This window comes from Polypterus senegalus, unplaced genomic scaffold (assembly GCF_016835505.1).
Source record: "Polypterus senegalus isolate Bchr_013 unplaced genomic scaffold, ASM1683550v1 scaffold_4034, whole genome shotgun sequence".
Taxonomy (NCBI): Eukaryota; Metazoa; Chordata; class Cladistia; order Polypteriformes; family Polypteridae; genus Polypterus; species Polypterus senegalus.
The window spans coordinates 1356-25000 of NW_024378665.1; the positions used below are offsets into that span (position 1 = coordinate 1356).

The 23645-nt window shown below is 38.6% G+C and overlaps 2 protein-coding genes across 2 annotated transcripts; one reads left to right on the forward strand and one right to left on the reverse strand.

Annotated features, from left to right (window-relative positions):
- The first annotated feature begins 491 nt into the window (after positions 1–491).
- Positions 492–16657, forward strand: LOC120519614 (AP-3 complex subunit mu-1). Its single transcript, XM_039742547.1, has 8 exons — positions 492–1615; positions 5600–5771; positions 7919–8056; positions 10275–10360; positions 12997–13130; positions 13647–13854; positions 15397–15541; positions 15937–16657. Exons 1-8 carry the CDS (start codon positions 1343–1345, stop codon positions 16035–16037), a joined length of 1257 nt encoding a protein of 418 aa, XP_039598481.1. The 5' UTR covers positions 492–1342; the 3' UTR covers positions 16038–16657.
- A 4449-nt stretch (positions 16658–21106) lies between these two features.
- On the reverse strand, positions 21107–22029 carry LOC120519615 (vinculin; the record flags this gene model as incomplete). The annotated part of the gene is made up of 2 exons (XM_039742548.1): positions 21107–21345; positions 21919–22029. Coding segments are annotated over 2 exons (258 nt in total), but the record flags the coding sequence as incomplete, so codon positions are not given.
- Positions 22030–23645: the final 1616 nt, after the last annotated feature.

Below are 23645 nucleotides of genomic sequence, written 5' to 3' on the forward strand. Positions count from 1 at the left end.
ATTGTAATGCAGTATAAAACACAAACATTGAAGACAAAAGAAGAAAACAGCAGTGGCACACACCAGCACAGACTTGGAAGTATACTTGACAGCATCACAAGGAGCTTAGCTACAAAAAGGGGCATTCAGTATGAATAAGTGACAGTAACAAAGGGCAATATGCAGATCAAGCACAGCTACAGAATAAAAGTAGAAAACAGTACAACATAAAAGAACAGGATAAACAGAAAAATTCTAGGTTGTGCTATTAAGGTAAACAGGCCATGTTACTTTCATACGGTGATGGAGTTGCAATACAATGATTCTTAAGAGGAACCTTGGACACTCTTGAATTATGAGACAACAGTTAAAAAGCCATTATAAAAGCTAGTTTTTTGGTATGAACATTACAGTCCCAGCTCTGTTTCAGTGTGTAAGCATTACAAACCCAAATGGACATTTGCAGTGAGCTCGAAAGCAGCACTTTGGAATAGTAAAACTGTCAGCAATCAAAGATCTCAGTTGTCTGAAAAATTCCAGATGAGTACACTGAAGCCTGAGGGAATGCACCAAATCACTAAAATTCTGTGGAATTCAAATGTTGTTCTGCTTGTACCAAGGGATTCCCAATGAGTCAACCCATGAAAGCATTCCACACCAGCCATTACACAATTACCAGCAGCCTGTAACTGAGACGACAGACAAGACGACCCCATGGGTCACTGACTTTTCCCCATATCCTGATCCTTCCTTCTGTGCCAGCCAGCAGCAGCAGCCAGGATTCTTGAGACTAGGAGATGTTTTTCCAGTCCTCCTATGTCCAGAGTTGGCATTCCTTAGCCCCCTGCAACTTCCTTCTGTTTTCTACTTACAAAAGAGAAATTGGCTGTCATAACCAATAAGCAGCATAGTACAAAAACATTTGCTTTGAAGTGCCTCTTTTCACCACCACCATTATATCTGACTGTACATTGACCAGCTAAATCCTTTCTCTTATTTTTCAGAAGCCTACAGGTTTGGTACGTTATTTATGCACATGTGTGTACCTTATACACTCACTTTCACACATCTGTAGCATTCAAAGCCACTTAACATTTAAGTCTTAGCATTTTGTCTTTAATTTGTGCACACGATCAGTCTGTGCCTTTTAAACAGCCTTACATGCATCTTATGATGCTGTCAGTGATTGAGAATTTTAGTTATGCGGGAAGGGCTGGTGTACTTAATGAAGTAGTCACTTGCTGTACATAACAAAATCTGGTCCGAGTTGTTATGTGATGTTTGTGCTATTGTAAAATATAATGAATTAAGTAATGAATGAATATTAACTTGCTTTATTTTCCTGTCAATTAGGATAAACACAATGATTCACAGCCTTTTTCTCATCAACACTACTGCTGATATATTTCTGGAGAAGCACTGGAAAAGTGTAGTGAGCCGGTCTGTATGTGATTACTTTTTTGAAGCTCTTAGCAAAGCATCTGATCCAGAAAATGTGCCTCCTGTCATTCCAACTCCCCATCATTATCTTATTAGTATCTTCTGTGAAAAAACCTTTTTTGTTGCTGTCATTCAGAATGAAGTGCCTCCACTTTTTGTAATTGAGTTCTTACATCGTGTTGCAGAAACACTTCAGGTAAGATCTTCCTTATTCTGTGTATCTTTACAAATTTCCCAATCATTGTCTGATGACTCCTAGTGAAGATTTTCACTGCCCAAGAGTAAAAATACATTTTAACCAGCTTGGGTGTTTTGAGCCTATTTGGCACGTTCTTGTGGGAAAGTTATAAAATGTTCCAACCCTATTAGCCTAGTTCATGGTCAGGGGAACCAGTTCTTTCTCTGGCAGCATACGGTGCAAAGCAGGAACCAAACTTGGGCATGGCACAAGCATTCGCACACACCTGTACGCCATTACCATAACACACATCTGCAGAAAAAGTATAAAAAACATTCTGTACAAATTTTAATAAATTATTCTGTATAAATATTTCAAACTTGGTATCATTTTATTTGCTGCCAAGGTGTCTGTTAATTTGAAATGTGTACTATATAATGACCTAATGTGTGTATTATACAGTACTCTCAGAGCAGATTTGTTAGCATTTATCCTCCTACCAATAAAATATGAAATGTCCCGAAAGATCAAACTAGTGAGCTGTCTTGGCACCAGCTGTTCTATAAAACCCCTTCAGCCTCCTGACCGTGCACTATGTTTGAAAAGACATGATTTGCAGCCCGTCTACACTTATTCAGTGCCCCTTGATTCCCAACCTGAACTTTGAACTAGTAAGACTGTTGTTACTAGTTTGAGGTTCTCACCATTTGGGTTTTTTTTTTTTTCTTTTCAAATGCTGGAGAGCTTGTACATTGTCAAGCTTTTGCATGTTAGTCTTCCAGTGTATAACAGACTGAAGTACCTACCATTTCATCTCAAGATGAAGAAACTTTATATCGCTTAATTATGTTCCTAATTATTTTAGCGGATTTTGTATATAGGTATGCATTTGTGGTAATTTAAGCCACAGTTTAACGATTATTTTTAAGTTAAACAGTAACACTTTAGTTTAGGTACTACAAAAATGCATCTATTAATCATTTACAATTCTGTAACAGGGCTTTAACAAGCACTTCTTTGGATCTTCATAACACTTACAAAGCATCAGTAAAGAGTTTATTCATCTCTGCAATGTGACCGACTAACACAACTTTACTTTGGAGTGGCTTAACTGAAACGTTGATGTTACATATTTAGTATCAGATCTGTGAATCCTTCATATTAAGTCATTTTACCATCGTGCCTGTATGTCACACTGCACAGCAAAGAATATCCTACTTATAAGTGTTATAAAGGCCAAAAGAGACTTTTGTTAAGATCTTGTTACATACAAATAAGGTCACTTGCTTAGGGGACAGAAATGCATCCGTTTAAAAGTAATGGTCTTGTATAGTGTGTTGCTGCTAAGAAACCATTCCTGCAAAAGGAAAACTAGCAGTAGACATTACACCTAGAGTGTTACAGAGCAGTGAGTCCAAAAGCCAGCCAAAGTCAACAGGAAGAGTTGCTACAGCGAATCTAACTAGAAGCTTGGAAAAATGATACAGCAGTGTAGCAAAGCAAATTGCTGTGGTTTTGTATTCTGAGGGAGGCCACACAAAATACTGTTTTATTTTAAAAACATAACATTATTGTTTACTTTTTTATTGTATTTGATGTGTTTATTATATTCATTTTCACAGGTATTAAGTTACAAATAATGTATTTCAAGCACTTATTAAGATGTAATAATTTTTTTTAACTATAACCTATTATAGATTTACTCCATGTAACATTACTGTTCATGAATGAATAATTGTAGCTAAATAAAAAAAATTGATTTGTAAACAAGCTAGAAGCTCAAAAATAAATGTAAAAAAGGTTATGAAGATTCGTAGACAGGCTAGAAGAGACATGTCCAAATATGTCAGTGTCATTGTGGTTGGAATCACTTAATTAAGGCTCTGAACTACATCCTAGGAAAGCTTTTTGCATTCCACAATTTTTTCTGAGCAAAAGGGAACTAAAATAGAATTAAATTAAATGTATGCTGTACAACATTTGCTCTAATTAATAGATAAGTTTGGTATTTTTCAAGTCAAGATATTTCTTCACAAACATGTTGTATATGCATTTGCTTCACAAAACTAAGTTCTAAAGTTAATCCCTTTCTTTAAATTAAATAAAAATATGTGGCCAGCAGTGGTGCTTTACATTGCTGTCTATAAAGTATGAAAGAATAGCATAAAAGCTTACAAATACTGTATGTTAGTTTTTCAAGCCAAGACAGTAGTTGAGTATTGATCCATGTTTTGCAATTACACACACATTGTCATTTTTGGACAAAAAAAAAACACCAGTATTATGAGATTCGGACATTTTAAAAGAAGACCAGCCATGCACAATACATCAGCATTTAGTCTTCTCTGTGCTACAACCTTTACGCCCCCAGTGGGTGATTTCCTCCTGTCAGACCAAAACACAGTAAATTTTTCACACCATGTGGTTGCTTTTGTTTTGATTAAATCCTGTATTTCTGTGAGAATGCACACAACCAAATAGAAATTGAAAAAATAATACAGGAATTTGCAATAAAATTAGTATTTCCTGATCTATAGTGGAAACTCGGTTCACGACCATAATTCGTTCCAAAACTCTGGTCGTAAACCAATTTGGTCGTGAACTGAAGTAATTTCCCCCATAGGATTGTATACAAATACAATGAATCTGTTCCAGACCGTATGAACTGTATGTAAATATATATTTTTTTAAGATTTTTAGGCACAAATATAGTTAATTATACCATAGAATGCACAGTGTAATATTAAACTAAATGTAGAAACATTGAATAACACTGAGAAAACCTTGAACAACAGAGAAAACTAACACTACAAGAGTTCCTGCTATAGCACTACAAACCGCTCGCTAAAAACACTTTTTTTTAAATGAGTTTTAAGCACAGGGAAAAAAATGAACATTTGAAAAATCCATAATTTAATAAACCACCAAGAAAATTAACATTGCAACGCTACAAACCGATCGCTGTAAAGTGAAGTGGAGGTTAAAATCCAATAGAAAAAAGTCTTCATTAAATACAACGAGGTTAAGCCAATGCTCGCATCTGTCTCTTTAAAAACAAGCCCAGTGCACTCTTTAACTGCCTTCTCTGCCTTATGCGTCCAGCCGTCTCTCTCTCTTTCTCTCGCTTGCTCGCGCAGGCGTGTGTGTGTGTGTGCGTCTCTTTCTCTCTCGCGCGCACGTGTCTGTGTGTGTGTGTGTGCGTCTCTTTCTCTCTCGCGCGCACGTGTCTGTGTGTGTGTGTCTCTCTCTCTCTCGCTTGCTGCACAGGGAATGCAAAGGGAGAGACTGAACACGTGCAGAAATCATCGGCGCGCACAAACCGAAAGGGAAATTGGCTTGTTCGTACACCTAGTGTGTGGTTGTGAACAGATGCAAAAGTTTGGCAAACTTTTTGGTCGTAAACCGATTTGTATGTGTTCCGAGATGTTCGTGAACCGAGGTTCCACTGTATTTTGCTGTCACAAACATGTAATACTTGACAACTGTGTTAACCTGAAAAATGGATGTATTTAGTAAGTTTTTAAGTTTTTCCTCAGTATCCCATACCCTCCCTTGTACAGCGCCAGTGCAGGCAAGATATTTTTTTTAATTTATAGAAAGCACTTAACTTTAGAACACAATTTCAAGTAGTAAATGCTTATATACTATGTTTATGAAGAAATAACTCAATTTGAAAAATATAGAACTTACACTTTAATATTAATTGACCAACTGTTTTAGCTTCTATTGAACTGAAAAAATATAAATTATTAATTCTTTATACACAAATAATTGAACATAAGCAATTACATGTCTACGATAGTATCCACAGTGTTCTCTGCTTATGCTGGGACAGGAAACAATCATTTCACCATTTAACATTCACAGACACGCTGCTGATATACATTTACATTAGACAGTATTCATGCATAGGATTTTGAAATAAACGACTCTCATTGTTATGGTGTTTCTTGATTACATTGCTTCTTGATATAAAATATGTTGTACTTTTCTCTAAACTAGGATTACTTTGGTGAGTGTTCAGAAACTTCAATTAAAGATAATTTAGTTATTGTATATGAGCTTCTGGAAGAAATGCTAGACAATGGCTTTCCTTTGGCCACAGAATCTAATATCTTGAAAGAGTTGATCAGGCCTCCAACAATCCTACGATCAGTGGTCAACACAATCACAGGTAAATGTCACACTTACTCTAATAGCAATTGTAACATGTTACAAAATATTTTAAATGTTAAAATGAAAAGTAATTTTTATTATTTTAATATGATTCAGTGATGTAATAATAAAAAGAGAAAATGGTGTAAGTGTTCTCCATAATTATAGAGGTTCTGAAAGTACAATTTTAGTAAATATAAATAAATAAAAGAATTGTGGATATTTTGGTGACACAACAAAAGAGCAAAGTGACAAATGTGTTTAAGAAAAAGGGCAAAGTGACAAATGTACGCAGCTTCCCACCAGGGTTAGTTTTAATTTTTGGAAAGATATATTTTTAATCATATAAATGAACTGTGTAGGTAGCCTAATAAAACATGTAAGAAGAAAGAAAACTCTATACTGTACAATAAAACAAATTAAACGCCACCAGAAGACCATGGAAATGTAGCAATACCTGTAGTGTGCAGCCCTTCACAGCAGGTCTTAAAGTGGATACCCATCCATATGTCGGATTAGCAGGCGGCAGTTAAGCCGGACATATCTTAATTTGGACATAGAAGTGGGCATTGTGGCCAACAGTCCATGTTCTAATTAAAAATTGGGGAAGATTTTTGTAGACACCCGCATAATGTGTTTATTTATAAATACTCTTCAGATGTAGACGTTTCTTTTTTTGTTATTAAAAGTTAATTCTGCACACAGATGCACCTCTTGATTCATCAAAACACTTGTTATGCTCTGCTACTTCCCTAGCGTATTCCATAGGCCAGGGGTGCCCAATACATTGATCGCAATCGACAGGTAGATCGCGTTGCATTCAAAAAATTTTTAATAACGTTAGTCTATCATACATGCTCCCCATGGCATTTGCCACTTGATTGATATACAGGGCGGCCAGTCTGAGATCTCTTCTCTTCTAACACACTGGTCATCCCGCACGCACAATAAAACGCGTGAGCTACTGCAAAACTCCAACTGTGATCTAGTTAGCCTACCAATTTATATCGACTAAAGAAGGGATTTTAAAAAAACTTGTTTGGAGAGGGTATGGGCTGGATGTGGAATCAGAAGATTTTTTTCTCACAATGTCATAATCGAAGTGCATTTGTCTTACCTGTCAATCTATCATTGCTATTCCAAAGAAGGAAAATGTGGAAAGGCACTTTCAAACTGTTCATAAAAGCTACGAAACTGACTTCCGAAAAGCGATCTGAGAAAGGACAGGGAACTAAAATCGCAGTTAATCGGACAGTCGTCATTTTTCACTCCGCTGAATTCAAACGCTCCTTGACTGCATTATTCGGCCCTACTTGTTTATGCGAGTCAGCCTTTTCCCACATGATGATTAGTAAATCCAAATACTGTAGTGACCATAAATGTATTGAATTGTTATTGTGTCATAAAGGTTATTCAGTTATGCAAAGTACGACAACATTATATATATATATATATATATATATATATAGTATACTCTCTCTCTCTCTCTCTATTATATATATATATATATATATATATATATATATATATATATACACACATATAGCATTTTTGATGAAGGTAGATCATTTCAACCTGGTCATTTTAAAAGTAACTCGCAAGCCGAAAACGTGTGGGCACCCCTGCTCTAGGCCATATTCTTCTAGGGGTAGGCTCACTTTGTAAACACTGTTCACGTACAAGTACATGCACAAAGACATTTCCTGTTTACTTCTGCATGTGTAATATTCTGAAATGGGTAGGCTCATTTCTTACAGAAGGATCACAAACAAGAAAGTATGCAAAGGCATTCATACACCAACATAAAATCACATTTCTCATTTCCTTTTGTGATATAACATCCACAAGATCTTCAAAAGCAGTACAACTGCAATCACAAGGCACAACACATTTTGCTAATAACACGTTGACTTGTAAGGGATTTATCATTTTTGTAAGTGTCCACCAAGTTAAATTCCTGCACAACACTTGCCCGAGATGGAAAGAGCAGTCCATCACCTACTCTCATGTTTTCATTTGTCTGGATGTATTTTTTCTGTTCATATTTGTCATTTTGTCCCTGCACTTTTGTTGGTGCAATAAATATTTTACTAATTCTAGGATGTGTAAAGTACAACAAGCACATTTATTTATAGACCATACCTGTATATTTAATTTTTATTTCAGGAAGCAGTAATGTTGGTAATATGCTGCCATCTGGTCAGCTCTCCAGCATACCATGGAGAAGAGCTGGTGTGAAGTACTCAAATAATGAAGCGTACTTTGATGTTATAGAAGAAATAGATACTATTATAGATAAATCAGGTAAGGATGTGTAGATACTGATTTTCTGGCCATATTTTACCAGTAGGTTGTGGCAATTTAAATTATAAGCATTTCTTGCACTCTTCTAACTTTTACAACCACATTTTATTTTCAGACTGTCCCAATTGCTTACTTACTTAATGTTTCCTCCATTTAGTACTTTAAATTTACCCAACTTCACATTTTAAACTTTTTTTTTCCTCTTGTAATATTGTTGACTGTTTTCCACTCTGTGTGAATTGTGCAGTGAAGCTGCAACTAAAAAGAAAACAGTACTAACTAGAAACATTCGAGTTTGACAAGAGGCATGCAATTTAAGATCAAAAAAACATTATTACATGTTGACAAATGCAATATATAAAGTTATATGATCTGATTTTATAAAACAAATGAAAAAGTATGTGCCATTTCCCAGCTTACATTGTGTAAACAGTGCTATCTGATCTGTACAACTTCAAACCTGGCCAAGATATAAACATGTAAAAAACACAATAAAAGTATGTATTTTATTCCAACTTTAAGAAAAATTAAAGATTTCCAATATAACATCTGTATTTTTTATTTGAGATTGCAGTATAAAAATGGCATTTTTCCAACTGACATGTAAAGAAATGAACGCTAGCTAGACACAAATTTTATGTAAACCAAAATCTATTCAAATGATATGTCCATGAAAACCAAGTGCTTCCATCAATCTCTTGAACACATCGGCCAGAACTGACCCCGTTGTGTCAGAATACTTACTGTGCTGTAAACTCATGATTGTCATCAGTTATGCTGAGCTGAAGTGGTAAAAGTTTAGAGGAATAAAATAATCAGTTAACTGACACTACTGATGCAAAGACTTCTCAAGGTCATTCAGTCGATTTCTAACCTGCTTAGTCCTGAACAGGGTTGCAGAGCTCTGCTGGAGCATAAGGGCGTAAGGCAGGAATGAACCCTGGACAGGGCATTAGTCCATCGCAGGGTGAAGACACTCGGACACATCTTTACCACACACTACAGCCAATTTAGGATTGCCAGTTCACCTAACCTGCATGTCTTTGGACTGTGGGAGAAAACCCACATAGACACTGGGAGAACTTGCAAACTCCTTGCAGGGAGGAGACTTATCAAGGTGCACAGGCAAATTGGTGGACAGTAGTTTCCACTCAACCTTTGCACAGCCTGATAACAAAGAAATAAGTCACTTCATAATGTAGTGTTAAGAAATATAAGAAGTGTTAAGAAGCCTAGAGCTTAGCACAGCTACCTCCAGAGTCCCAGAACCTTGATTTAATTCTTGGTGTGATCATTCTTTGCCGCACCTCTGCCTGCACCTAAATCTGCCCAAAGGCAATAGTAGTAGTGGTTATGTCATGTGTGTCGAGTTCTTACTTGCATGTCTGACCAACAGGTATCACGTTACGTCTGATGTAAATTTGTGAGTGCACATTAACATGCTGAGCAGTGGATCAGCATCCCTTTGAGGACTGAGTGCTGTCCTGTGCCTGATAACCTAGCTTCCTGTGACCCTGTATTAAACTAACCTGTATGTTTTATGCCACATTTATAACATTAGTGCCTTTATGTTATCATAACTCTGTTAACACTTAAAAGAGGAAGAAAAAGAAATTTCAAACGACATTTCACAAAATGACATGGGTCCAGTACCAGTCCAGTGCCCATAACACTCCTTTTTATGTAATATAAATTTCTAATCAGGGGACACTTACCCATTTGGGGAGCATTATAAGCAAATTCTCTTGTGGCATTAGCTTTATTTATACAAGGTGGGAAAAATGACCCTGAAGGTTCCCTGCAACTCAATCCCTTGGCCCTTGGGGTTTGTAGGCTTAGCCAAACTACTGTTAAGACAGAACAGGTGGCACTTAAATGGAAATCACATTGTGCCGGTTGTAGTTAGGATTTGTCATGTGTGATTATTTTGCAGTATGCCACCCACTTAATAATTCATTCCTCCCTGTGTTTGTGAACTAGCTATTGGATATTTTTTTGCCCATATAGCCCATTAATTGGTAAGGGTTGAAGGAGGGAGGAAGCAAGCCAGGACTGCCATTTTAGTAGATGCCTTTTGCAATCACTGTGAAAGTAAAATCTTTCTGAACCAGTCAACTTCAAAAGATTGCATGTAAACTGTATATAACATTGGCAAACATGTATAATTATACTCCTCATAAGGTTTTTTTTTTTTTTTGTATCTTTTGGGAGAAAACAGGATCCACAGTTTTTGCTGAAATCCAAGGTGTTATAGACGCTTGTATTAAGCTGACGGGGATGCCTGATCTAACATTATCCTTTATGGTAGGTACGCTTATCAACACCTGATACTGTATGCCCCAAAAATAATTTCTGGAGTAGCGTAATAGCACATAGACATCACAATTAAACTGTGTGAAATAAATGACTGGACACACAACGAAGGTTTGGGACAGCCAGCTGTATAGTTTCCCTGGCTGCAAAAGAATTTCAGTTGAGTACAATGTGTACAGATTCGAGTCTAAAGTAGAACTGATTACCGTATATACTCACGTTTAAGATCTCCCATGGATAAGTTGGGGCTTGATTTTTCCGTATAGTTTCCGGTATTTAAAATGTCAGTTGTGTAAGTCAAATGCAGAACACTCACGCTACTGATCCAAGAGATAATGATATGCCAACGCCCACCTAAGAGAGTAACCATGGAGCACACTGCCTTTGTTTCTATGTATTGTGCCTACGTGACTAGGGAATCCATTCCCGGGAATTCAGGAATCCCGCATGTCATTCCCGGGGATCCTAGGCTCCCGGGGATGACACAGTGCATGGGCATCTCACATGTGAACAGTTTTAGAACAACCGACACTTATTTTTAATAAAACTACTGCAATATGTTGACACCAATAAAAGACTAACCTTATCTACAAGCAGTTCATGCTGTCATACAATGCATCGATCGCGATCGACTGGTAGATCACAAAGGTAGTGCAGGTAGATCATGTTGCATTCAAAAACAATTTTTTTTAAACGTTAGTCTATCATATATCCCCCCTATGGCATTTGCCACTTGATTGACATACGGGTGGCCAGTCTGAGATCTCCTTTCGTCTAAAACAGTGGTCATCCCGCATGCATGATCAAACGTGCGAGCTACTGCAAAACTCCGGCTAAGTTATCTAGTTAGCCTTCCAATTTATATCGACTAAAGAAGGGATTTAAAAAAATAATTTGGGGAGGGTATGGGCTTTATGTGAAATTGGAAGAGGATTTTTTTCTCTCACAATTTAAATGCGTTTGTGTGATCTGTCACTCTATCATTGCTATACCAAAGGAGGAAAATGTGGAAAGGAACTTTCGAAATGTTCATAAAAACTACGAAACTGACTTCCTTCCGAAAAGCGATCTGAGAAAGGACAGGGAGCTAAAATCGCAGTTAATCGGACAGCCGTCATTTTTCACTCGGCTGAATTCAAAGGCTCCTTGACTGCACTATTCAACTCTACTTGTTTATGTGAGTCAGCCTTTTCCCACATGAAGATTATTAAATCCAAATACTGTAGTGACCATAAATGTATTGAATTGTTATTGTGCCATAAAGGTTATTCAGTTATGCAAGGTACGATAACATATATTTTATGTATAAAGTACACTCAGTGTGTGTGTATATATATATGTATATATATATACACACACATACATTCATACTTTTTAATGTAGGTAGATCATTTTGATCTGGTCATTTTAAAAGTACCTTGCACGCCGAAAAACTGCGGCCACCCCTGATCTAGTTAGTTGCGGTAATAAGAGTGTAGAAAGCATAACGTCTCCAGCATGCGGTCGTCCAGGTGAGAGCACAGCCATCAGATACACTTGTTCTAAACAACGCCCGCGCTTGCCGTTGCTCTGAAACACCGCCATTTCAGCTTTTACTGATGCATCCAGTTTCTTGTCATCATTCTGTGATGGCAAGTTTCTTGGCATCGATAATGCGGATGCAACAGACTAACGCATTGCAATTTCAAGTTGCTGTTCAAAGCTGTTGTCTTATAGACGTCAATGAAGTCTTCAGTTTTCAACTATAACTCTTTTATTTCTTGATCAATTTTTATACTTTTACATGCAATATATGTGAGCTTGGCCGTTCCCGGTTTCCCGGAATTACAGCTGTGAAAAATTTCCAGGAATGGATTCCATATACGTGACTACACGGTAATACCCAAACTATTTCGAATTGACGTTTGCACTGTTTTGTGTTTTTTGTATCTCACACCCTCATACACCTTTATCGTAAGAGCATCCCTTACTATAACGGAGCATTCAATCAGAAGAAAATATGAATAACTGCTGTTAAAACAAAATTCAATGTGTCTGTGAAACTGGTGTGAGATTGGAGGAAGCAAGAAGATGTAAAAAAAAATATATATGTATATATATCTTAAATGTTGTAGTTTTGAAAGGGCATACAAGCCAGGGTCTGATTTTATGATTGATATTTTGGGTTTCAAGACCCAACTTAAACGCAAGTATATACGGTAAGTATGAAAGATAAGGGGGTTTTATAGTCAGTTCCCAGGAAGTGACGTCCTCGGGGCCGGGACAGGCAGGATTTCTCATATGTGGTCTGCGGAGAGAAGAGAGAGAGGTTTAGCACAATGGAATTGCCGTTTTCTGGTCCCTTTGGTTGACTCCCAAGCACACGTGTGCGACAACTGGAGTTCCAAATATAAGTGATTTGTTTAAATTTAGTTACCCATTAGGCTTAAAAGATATTTAGGCTCAAGAACAGTATTTTGCTAATGTGTACTTTTATGCTGTGGAAGATCAAAGGATCATTGAAAAAACCTCGCTGTTCCATTATTTTTGAAATGGCCATTGATGTCAATATTTCATTAACAGCCATGTAATCTTTTTTATTAAAGTGCATATCTTGACTTAATGCTGTGTTTTTGTTTTTACATTAGAACCCCAGGCTCTTGGATGATGTAAGCTTCCATCCATGCGTTCGCTTTAAGCGCTGGGAATCTGAGCGAGTCCTTTCCTTTATTCCTCCAGATGGCACTTTCCGGCTGATGTCATATCACGTCAGTTCCCAGAAGTAAGTGATTAATTATAGGCTTACCTGCAGTGCTGCCTTTCATCTGGCCATAGGTTGTTGGTGGGTGTGTGATGATTACTATGGAACAGTTAAATGGGAACAGACACATGTAAACAACTGGGAAAAGCATCTGCTGCAGACATTGAAAGAAAACAAATAAATTAATAGGTTCTAAAAATCATAAATCTAGTAAGATGCAATGACTCTCTCTAATCATCTCTTTATCCCCAGTTGATACATAAGGTAATATAAATGAAAAGCAAAAAGTGAAAATAAATCTGTACTCCCGTATACACGTGTTCTTAGAACAAAAAATCATTGGCAAGCATGTAGACAGCCATGTTATTTGCTATTAACGGACAATCATCGTTCATTTGACAGCTACTTTAATTATAAATGTACGATTTGCAAGTATTTAGCTCATAGTTCTATATATCCATCCATTTATCATGTAAAAAAGAATGTTGTTAATTGTAGGGCATGGCATTTCTAATTCTTCTTTTATTTTTTTTGTAGTCTGGTAGCCATCCCTGTGTATGTGAAACATAACATAAGCTTTCGAGAAAGTGGAGCGTCTGGACGATTTGATGTCACGATTGGGCCTAAGCAGACCATGGGGAAGACCGTGGAGGGAGTTGTTGTTACTGTTCACCTACCAAAAGTGGTGCTCAATACGGACCTGACATCAACCCAAGGCAACTACACATTCGATCCTGTGACAAAGGTAGTCCTCTCGCTGGCGAATGTATAGGGTGGTCTAGATGTAATTATGCAATTTTCGTTATGCTATAACTTATTAAGTTTATTACATAGAAAATCACCCGGAAAATCCCAGACCATCGAGAAGTGTGCCATCTGACGACATGAAGAATCGTCCCCGCTTAAATCAAAGTCATCCAGATGAACTGGATCTGCATAATTAGATCTGGACCACCCTGTAGGATGTAGGCCATAATTCTGTATCAGTGCAATGGGGGCACTTTCAGCATGTTCAGGCATTAAAAACACGCATTACTCCCTTTGAGAGTCAGGTAGCAAACTCCAATGTATTCCATTTAAAAAACATTTTAGGTTTGCACAGTTGTTTGAAAGGAAGCAAGTTAGTGACAGTGAAATGGTGACTTTTAGAATTTGTGCTATCAGATGTGCAACATGTTCTCAATTAACATTAATGAGAGGTTCCTAACACGATAACTCAATGAATTTCTGCTCCTCTCTAGAGCTCTGTTTCACTGTCCGCACATCCACAGTTGGTTCCTTCTTTGTACTCAGTGCTATTGGGTTCCACTATGGCATGTTGCAAACTTGAATTGGATTAACTCTGTTGAGGAAATGGATGTTTGAGTGTTGTTTTGATACCCTGAAGTTCATTCATTTAGGAGGTGTGTTACACATCGACCTTCCCTTTTGCAGCCTACACAGTGCACTCTTATGAGGGGAGTTCCAAAAGTCTGTTTTCATGGACTTTTGAATTTGTTCCCGATAGTTGATTTTTTTTTTTCAGGGAATCTTATAAAGTTCACAAACACCTCCTGACATTTTCAGGTTTGTATGGTACTCATGGTGACAAGAAATGGAAGGTAGAAGTGAAGCCTGGTTTTTCAAATTAGATCCTGAGACAAAACAGCAGATCATAGTTTGGTCTGAAAAGGAGCACCACAGCCAAAGAAAGCCCACCGTGTTAAGTCTGCCGTAAAGGGTGTTCAACGTTTTCTTCTCTCATGAAGCTGCCGTCCCATTTGAGGAATGCCAGACCGTGTCAATGGACATGTCTATAAAGAAATGTTTGGTTGAAGTTTTCTAAATTCTCACGAGAGACCTGTCCAAGCGCAAGGCGAGTGACTGGTTCCTTCACTGCGACTGTTCTCCTGCGAATCAAGCCAAGACCATCGTCTTCATTTTTGGATGCCCCGCATTACTTAATTGACCTGGGGCCTTGTGATTTCTGGCTCTTCCCCAAAGTCAAGGCCAACATGTGTGGAAAATGCTATGTGGATTGAGGTGACATGATCAAGGCAATGAAGGATGGAAGAGCTGGCCAAGCTGAAGAAAAAAGTAAACAGAGGTCGGCAGCGATAATGTGGAGCGGTAGAGAAGAAATAAGATTTTTAAGAAAATCTCGGGGTTATGTCCTTTATTTCTATTCAAGCGAGTGGACTTTTGGAACTCCCCTCATTTTATAGGTCAGGATGGGTGTTGTTTAAAGTAGCGTGAGCTGTAAACCAAGATGGAACAATGTCTGAATTGTCTTTTAACTCTCCCTCAGATATTAGTGTGGGACATTGGAAAAATTAACCCTCAGAAGTTACCGAATCTTAAAGGGACTTTGAGCATGCAGTCCGGTGTGCCCAAACCTGAGGAAAACCCCAGTCTGAACATCCAACTGCGAATTCAACAGCTTGCAATTTCAGGTAGGAAAGGAAAACGGAGTTGTCACTGGCCTTTGTGCGGTGGATGAGAGTCATGGAGTGCTTTGTTCTTAGTAGCCAAGGAGTTTAGCAGATTTATTGAAATTACAGCACGAGTTTCTTAAACATTTCAGTGCACTGGAGACTCATTCAGTGCTGTTAGGCGTCGTCTCTAATTCTGCGCCAGCAGTACTGTATGTAAAAGTTAAAAACAAAATGCAATGGAAGGGTTTAATGTTTTACTGAGGTTTTTTTATATATTTTTACTTGTTATTTATTAATTTTTACTTGTTATTTATTAATGATGGTGTTTTAATCATAATCTTTTAGATTTTTTTTATGCAGTTTGATCGACACAGCTTTATTAAATATATTTTTTCCCCCCCCCTCATCTGTAGGTCTTAAGGTGAACCGTCTTGATATGTATGGTGAGAAATACAAACCATTTAAAGGTGTCAAATATGTCACGAAAGCTGGAAAGTTTCAATTCAGGACCTGAGTTGTTCCGCTCGAAGTACTTAGAATGCTGGGAGATTTCACTGTGACGTGTGGAGTAGTGGAATTAAGTATTGTGTAGCCAATCTCTTATTGAAAGATCACACTTAACGCTGCATTCCTCTGCTCTTTAAACGCCGTACATTCACATACTGAGCTCCTATTTTAAATCTGCCATTAGAATGATTTACATCGCATACACGTAGACGTCTGGTACTTAATGTATATTAACATCTTGCATTTCAGAGAAGACGATTTCTTTTACATTGATTAAACCAAATATAATCTACACATCATAATAATTACAATTTTGATACTACCCTGAAATGAGTCCTTCTCAAGCCTACTCCATAATCCACTGTTTTACTGTAAGACACTACATTTTTGCAAGAAAAAATTAACCAGAGCTAATTATATTTAAATAACCCTAATAGAGCACAGCTCTGAGTAGATCTCCGTCTTTGCAATAATTTGTTTACAATCAGATTTGTACGTTTAAAGAGAATACTGCACTTAAATATTTTGGTAAAATGTGTGCCGAAATTTGAAATGTTGTAGCCATTGTTTATGTCACTGAATAAACTACAGAAGACAACCTATTAATCAATCGTATTTTTAAAGCAACTCGTCTGTGTGTCTTCATTTTGATTTATAATAATGCAGTGCTTAATTATTTAAAAACAAGATTTTCATTATCAACGTGAATGTCTGTAAATAAACTGCAGAAGGACATCATTAACAGTAAGAGCCGATTGTCACACTTGTAAAGTCAAGTTCTGGTGAGACAAGCTGCCGTTCCTCCAGCTTACACTGCCACTTATGAATTGTGAATGTGACAAACAGACTGCAGGTCGGTCCCAGAAAGCTTGGGTTGTGTTCCAAGAAATGGGGAAGGTGAGAAGGTTGTCATCGAAGGATCATGGGCATGGGTGCCTGGCAGGCTGGTATAAGATATGCAGCACTGCCATGTAAAGTCTGAGCTCTTGAAACAGTTAGTTTGTAAGTCAAATGGAACAGCGGAATTTGGAGCAACGTTGTGCCATTAAACGGCAAGTGTGACGTTTGAAAAGTTAAAACAGGCCTATGGAGAACATTCTTTATCCCGAGCTCAAGTTTTTCGCTGGCACAAATCATTTTTGGAAGGCAGAAAACACGTTGAACATGAACACCGTTCAGGGAGGACTTCAACTTCAAAAACCAATGAAAACATCGAACGTGTGAACACTCTTGTGAGATCAGACCGTCGTTTAACATTAAGAATGTTGAGTGAACAATTAAATTTGAACAGATTTACCGTTCATCAAATTTTGACTTTTATTCACCTTATTCACCTGACCTCAGTCCGTGTGACTTTTTCCTTTTTCCTAAACTGAAAAATGTCCTCAAAGGACGTCATTTCGGGACTTTAGAAAACATCCAAAAGAGTGTAACGGACATGCTGAAGACCATACTGGTTGAAGACTTCCAGCGCTGCTACCAACAGTGGGAACAATGTCTCCATCGGTGTGTAGCTGCCCAAGGGAACTACTTTGAAGGGGATAACATTGATGTTTGAAAAAATAAAAACTTTGGTAAATAAAAAATCAGTCTCATTACTTTTCTGCCACACCTCGTACGTGGTGTAGTAAAGCCATTGAAAAGTGAATTACAGTCATTGAGAGACGAGGGCAGCACAGAGCTTTGTGTCTGATGAACAGATGAAATGGTTGAATTCTTCAAATAGTTCCATTGCAGCCTTTTTCTGTTACTGTTGCAGGTATGAGGTTTTCAAATTACAGCCTCCTGGCTTAACAGGAAGTTCCTGTCTCATGAGGTGAGCTGCTGAAGCCACAAGGAGCCGTTCGGTTATCAGTATTCAGCTGCAGCAGGCAAACCGGATAATCCATCCATGACAGCAGAGCAGGCCTGGTCTCTCTTAGGTAGACCAACTGCATAGCAATGTAGTGTTTGTGGGAACGGTATCTTAATTTGAATTTTATTTTTATTTTTTGGAAATTGACTTTATTGTTCCACGAAGGTCACAATACTACCTCTGGAGAGTCATACTGTAAACATGACCAGTTTATTATGGATATATTACTACACTCACTATGATCACAGGTCAGCAGTGTGCACAAAATGGAAGTGAAACTTGAACATGATGCAGCCCATCTCAAAGCACACTCACCCACACAGCTACGCTCACTTGTACCACAGTAAATCCTGAAACCTTTGTATCTTTAAATTATGAGGGGAAAACCATTGCATTAAGATATGGATACCGAAAACTAGTCCAAGAAAAGCAAATGGGATGGGGATCAAGCTTGTGATTCATGGAGCTGGAAGAGTTAAATGGTTAGAGCTGCACCCTCACATCCCCATGGTGTCCCCCACGTTAGAATCCCATACCCAGTTCTTGTCAGTCTACATTCCCCTTGTGTCCCCGAGGTTTTCTCCATTTTTCTAACTTGCGCTGTCTGATGCGTCACAGTATTGGTGGCCCCTGTCATTGATGACTGGGGAGGCGACCCGGCCGGGATGCCGAGGAGGACCAGAGGAGGGCTTGCGCCTTCCCCAGACCATGTGGGGGGCGACCGCCCTGGTTGCTTTTGGGACCACAGGTAGGGAGCTTGGAAGCTCAACCCTGTAGGGGCCCGTGGTCGCCGCCAGGGGGCGCCCCGCTGCCTTCAGAGCCCTGGACTTTAGCACTTCCGCCACACCCGGATGTTCTGGGAGGGGGGAAGAGGAACGTGGACACCTAGAGTGCTTCCGCCACACAAGGGTGTATCGGCAGAAGGTCACTGGAAGACACCTGGAGCTGCCTCCCTCCATACGATGGCTGGAGTCGGGTGGGAGAGAGGCGAACAAGAGCCAGGAAAGGCACTGTGTGAAGGCCTGGGCTTGAAGGGGTGATTGGTGCTGCGGCACTGGGTTTGTGCCCTCTACCCAGTAGTGTACATATTATTGTGAATAATCGTGTGTGTGGTGATCAACATCATGTCTACCAGTCTATACCCCACGCACCCAAAGCCAACCTGCTCAAAGATGATAAAGAAGAGACTGCACTTTGTGTCGCGGAGCTGGTCACTTTCACAGTACATGGTACGCTTTGCTAGGTAGAATTCATAATTCATGGAAATACATTTTCCCCCATACGCACTCTTGACACATCCTGGTTCACCGTTTTTTTATTTTGATGTAAATAATACAAGTGGGTGGAAGAAAATAAGTAGAAAAAAAAAAAGAAAACATCAAAATATACTGTTATAAAATTTTATTACAAAAATGCAGTGAATGACAAGGTTTACTAGCTACATTTGAAGAGTGACACGTGGCAATAGAAAATCCCAAGAAAAAAAAAATTCTAATCTGACAGAAGGCTTTGAGTGCCCACGACGCACCAGGAGCCGGCCAGAGAATATTGCTGCTGTTTTAAGAAGTAGCCATGCCAGTCCCTATGAAGATCAGGGTAACACATTGGGATGCAGTGTATTTCAAAATGTGAATACCCATTTAATAATAAAGGGTTGTAAACAAAAAAAAAACTAAACAATCCAGACATTTGATCATAGAGTCCATAAATTTTTCAAAAATTTCAAACAAGGCACAAGGTGTATCAGATTGATTGAAAAATATTCTAAGAAAGAAGACCAATGTTTTATTTACATTCAGATTGCAGGAGGTTTTCAGTCTCAGTAATATTTGAATACGTAAGAAGCATCACATCCATATCGCAAGATGTCACCACTCTTTAAAAATTAAAGGCCACTTGTTGTCCAGACGACCGACAGCTTGCACCCCAGTAACGGGTTCCGAGTTTCTCCCATCAGCAAGCTTTACACTCTCCAACTTGGCAGTGCAGCTGGCCAACTCCTTTAGAGAAGTTTCTGTGTCATCGAGGCAAACGCTGAAAAGTGCGTCTCCCAAGAATAACGTTTATTATTTTGTATCTACTTTTCATCTGCTAACCCTTTATGGGAGTAATTATTGAGAAGACACAAAGTAACAGATGCTCCGCACGTTCTCTTTGAACTTACAAATACACGTCTTCGTTCTCTCCATTGCAAAAATCATCCACACCGCTAATACTTTATAATAACATAAAAAAAAAAATGACCGAAAGACTGCTGATAATATTTAACCATAAAAGGATCTCCTGAAGCTTTGTGACATTCTACCAAAAACCAGAACTAATCTTTTACAGTTAGTTGCTAATAGTATTTTAAAATATACATTTAACTATAAAGATTAGTGTTTAGGAAAAATACAAATGCATAGGGAAAACAAAAAATGATTATGTGAGAAAGCACCAAAAAAAAAAACTCATTGTGTGAAACTAGAAGAAAAACGGCTTCTGATCTTTGGCATGTTTTGCTTCAAAAAAGTTAAATAAAAATGCATCTATTGTGGAAAAAAGTCAAAATCATTCACCCCGGGCAGTGTTTAATACTCCGCCAACGATAAAAAGTGCAAGATAGTGGAGGCCATAGTGTTATTTTAGGTTTCCCTTTTGACGCTTCAGTTGACGGATTCTCACTGCAGAGCAGAGCACAGCACCTCACCTCTCACGTCAAACTGCTATGCCGTAGGGTGAAAGAAACAAAACAAAGGATGAAAGAGTTAACAGATGTCACTCGGCAGATTGTCATTTTGTCCACGACTGCCCATGTGGACCACAGGCACACATTGTACCTTTGTGTGGTTACAAAGTCACACCAAGCAACCATCTTACAGTATTGTGGTCTTTGTGAACGTGAAGGATTGTCCGAGGTCCGAGTCTTGAGCGCTCCCAACTCAGATACCTGAAATATATGCTTACTGATCTAGAAAATGTGTGAACGAGGATGGACTTTTAAGAAAAAAAAAATATATATAAATATATATATATATATATATATATATATATATATATATATATATATATATATATATATATATATATATATATATTTGTTATCCTCAAAATGATAATTGAATAAATTTGCATATATCATTGAAAAGCATAATTACATAAAAACCTTTGCCAACAACATGGGACTTCAGTACATACTGCATTCATATATAGAGGTTTTAGGTTTTGTTGTTAATACAAACCGTGTTCAAACAGAGGTCTCGGTTTCAAAATGTTTGGATAGCATTTCTGGTGTTTATGCTAAATCCTTAAATTTCCTGTCCTGTTCCTCGGTTTACTGGTACCATGGAGTCTTTCTGACCCAGCGCAGAGTGAATCCAGCGTCAGTTCGGATCTTAATGGAGGCCGCCTCTGCCTCTCTCACCGTCTCCTTCACGGACTGCATCAGGTTCTGTGCATTGTGGACCAGCATTTCCGTAGCCTACAAGTGACAGACAACAAGAGCGTCAATTACTGCCTTCCGCCTCAATTCTCCACTGCAGCGGCATAAAGCACAATCGGGCTGTTTGGCATGCCAGGTGACCACAAACACACACCCATTCGTAGCGGGCCACTGCACAGACGCCAATAAACAAAACTGGAGAAGCAGGAGAAAAGGCATACAAAGATGGCAACACCTCTCAAAGTGACAAGGCTACCAGTCCAACTGGAGAGGTGTGAGGCGGCCCGCCATGTAGCCACAAGCTGCTAAAAATGAGAATACAGCACAAAACAATGGTACTTCTGATGTCACTTTACAGCTGACATGTTGGTTTGTTGAGATGATATCTTGGGTGTTGGACATTTTTTACATTAATCAAACACAAGAATGCAGTGGAGCCCGTGTTTTTAGAATGTTTCATTTATTTCCTGGCAAACATGGGTGAAATTACGCATTATATTTTTTTATATATATTTTATTAAAATCCAAAGGCATTCCATTCATGCAAGTCAAGTTTAACAAAACCGACTGACAAATCAACAACTTAATACAGCATTTCGTTCCCCATCCTACCTGCTCAGACTCCTCTTCACTGATGTTAGTACGTCCCAACATGGTGGCTTTGACAGTTGACAGAATTTTTAACTGAGTGCTGATAGTTGGGATCCGTTCGCAGACCTTTAAAAATAAAAGGTTAACAGGAAGTTACAGAATGAAGACAGAAACTTTTGGCCATTACAAATGTATGTCATTTGATACTTCAGGAATGATAGACAAATCATAGAAACTTTATCTGAAGTAAACAAACCTTTATTTATGTAGCACTTCACGCACACACACACACACACACACACACACACAGAGTCTGTCTTTCTAAGACAGAAATAAATAACCACCAGGAAAGAGGAATTCCACAAAGTTGCAGGAAGGGTAAATGAACCTGAACAGCTGACATTTTTGAGCAATAATAACAGACAGTAAGTAAGTAGTCTGACTGGTGGAACAAGCAGGCCACCTTCATCCCTTCCACGTAGCCCCTCACCTTTTAAAGGCTCTCGCCTTCGTACCCAATAAGCTTATAACACAGTTTCGATTCGGGGGAATAGACATGAAATGCGTGTGTTCCAAACAACGATCTATTATTTCCACTCTAAAACTCCACTTCACTCCCAGAAAATCAATCAAGGCATGATCTGGGAGAAGTTTGTGCACGTTCTAAGTTAGGGGTCAGGGTGGGTTTCGGGAATAGCCGGCTGCTTGCAGCTTGATTTTTATCAGCACATCTAGATGACAAAAGACGCTGGTGGAGAGCTGTGAACGATTTTAAGAAGCGATTTAAGGTGGGACGGAATTACAAGTTTTAAGGACCATGGGGAGGGTTACAAGAAAAAACCCTCTGCTGCCATCAAACAACAGACTCGAGCACCTACAGTTATCCCAACATTACTGGAACTTCCAATGGGACAGGGATCTGTGGTCAGACAAAACAAAAATGGAGCTGTTCAGCAACAAACACCGGAGGTGGGTTTGGTGTACAGAAAATGATACGAATGCAGAAAAGTACCTCATCCCCACTATCAAGTATGGCGGTGGAGCTTTGATGTTGTGGGGCTGTTTTTTCACCAAAGGCCCTGGACAGCTTGGTAGAATACATGATTTCATGTACTTTGCCGAGTATTTGCAGATACAGTTAGGTCCATAAGTATTTGGACAGTGATACAATTTTCATAATTTTGTCCCTCTATGCCAACACAGTGCTTTTGAAACAAAGCAATCTAGATGTGACTGAAGTGTAGCCTTGCAGCTTTAATTTCAGGCATTTAGAAAAGACAGACCTTTTTACACATGGCCCCTCCAATTTTCAGGGGCTCAAAAGTACGTGGACAAAACTATTATAATCATGAATATAACAATCATATTCTGTGCTTGGTTGAAAATCCTTTACAGTCAATGACTGCTTGATGTCTGAACCAATGGCCATCTCCAAGTGCTGGGTTTCTAACCGAGTGATACTTTGCCAGGCCTTTACTGCAGCGGTCTTCAGTTGCTGCTTGTTCATTGAACTTTCTGCCATCAGTTTTGTGAAATGCATCTCCAACCGGGTTGAGGTCAGTTGATCGACTTGGTCATTGAAGAATATTCCATTACATTGCCTTGAAAATCACTTGGTTTGGGGTCACAGTATGTTTTGGCTCACTGTCCATCTGTACTGTGAAGCATCATCCTATCAGTTTTGCAGCATTTGTTTAAACCTGAGCAGACAGTATAGCCCAATACACTTCAGAATACATCCTGCAACT

Excerpts from the sequence above, each read along its gene's own strand:
- LOC120519614 (XM_039742547.1), top strand. The coding sequence starts at position 1,343 with ATGATTCACAGCCTTTTTCTCATCAACACTACTGCTGATATATTTCTG. Across the intron at positions 5,772-7,918 it reads AGTGGTCAACACAATCACAG|GAAGCAGTAATGTTGGTAAT; the intron begins GTAAATGTCACA and ends TTTTTATTTCAG. Across the intron at positions 13,131-13,646 it reads TATCACGTCAGTTCCCAGAA|TCTGGTAGCCATCCCTGTGT; the intron begins GTAAGTGATTAA and ends TTTTTTTTGTAG.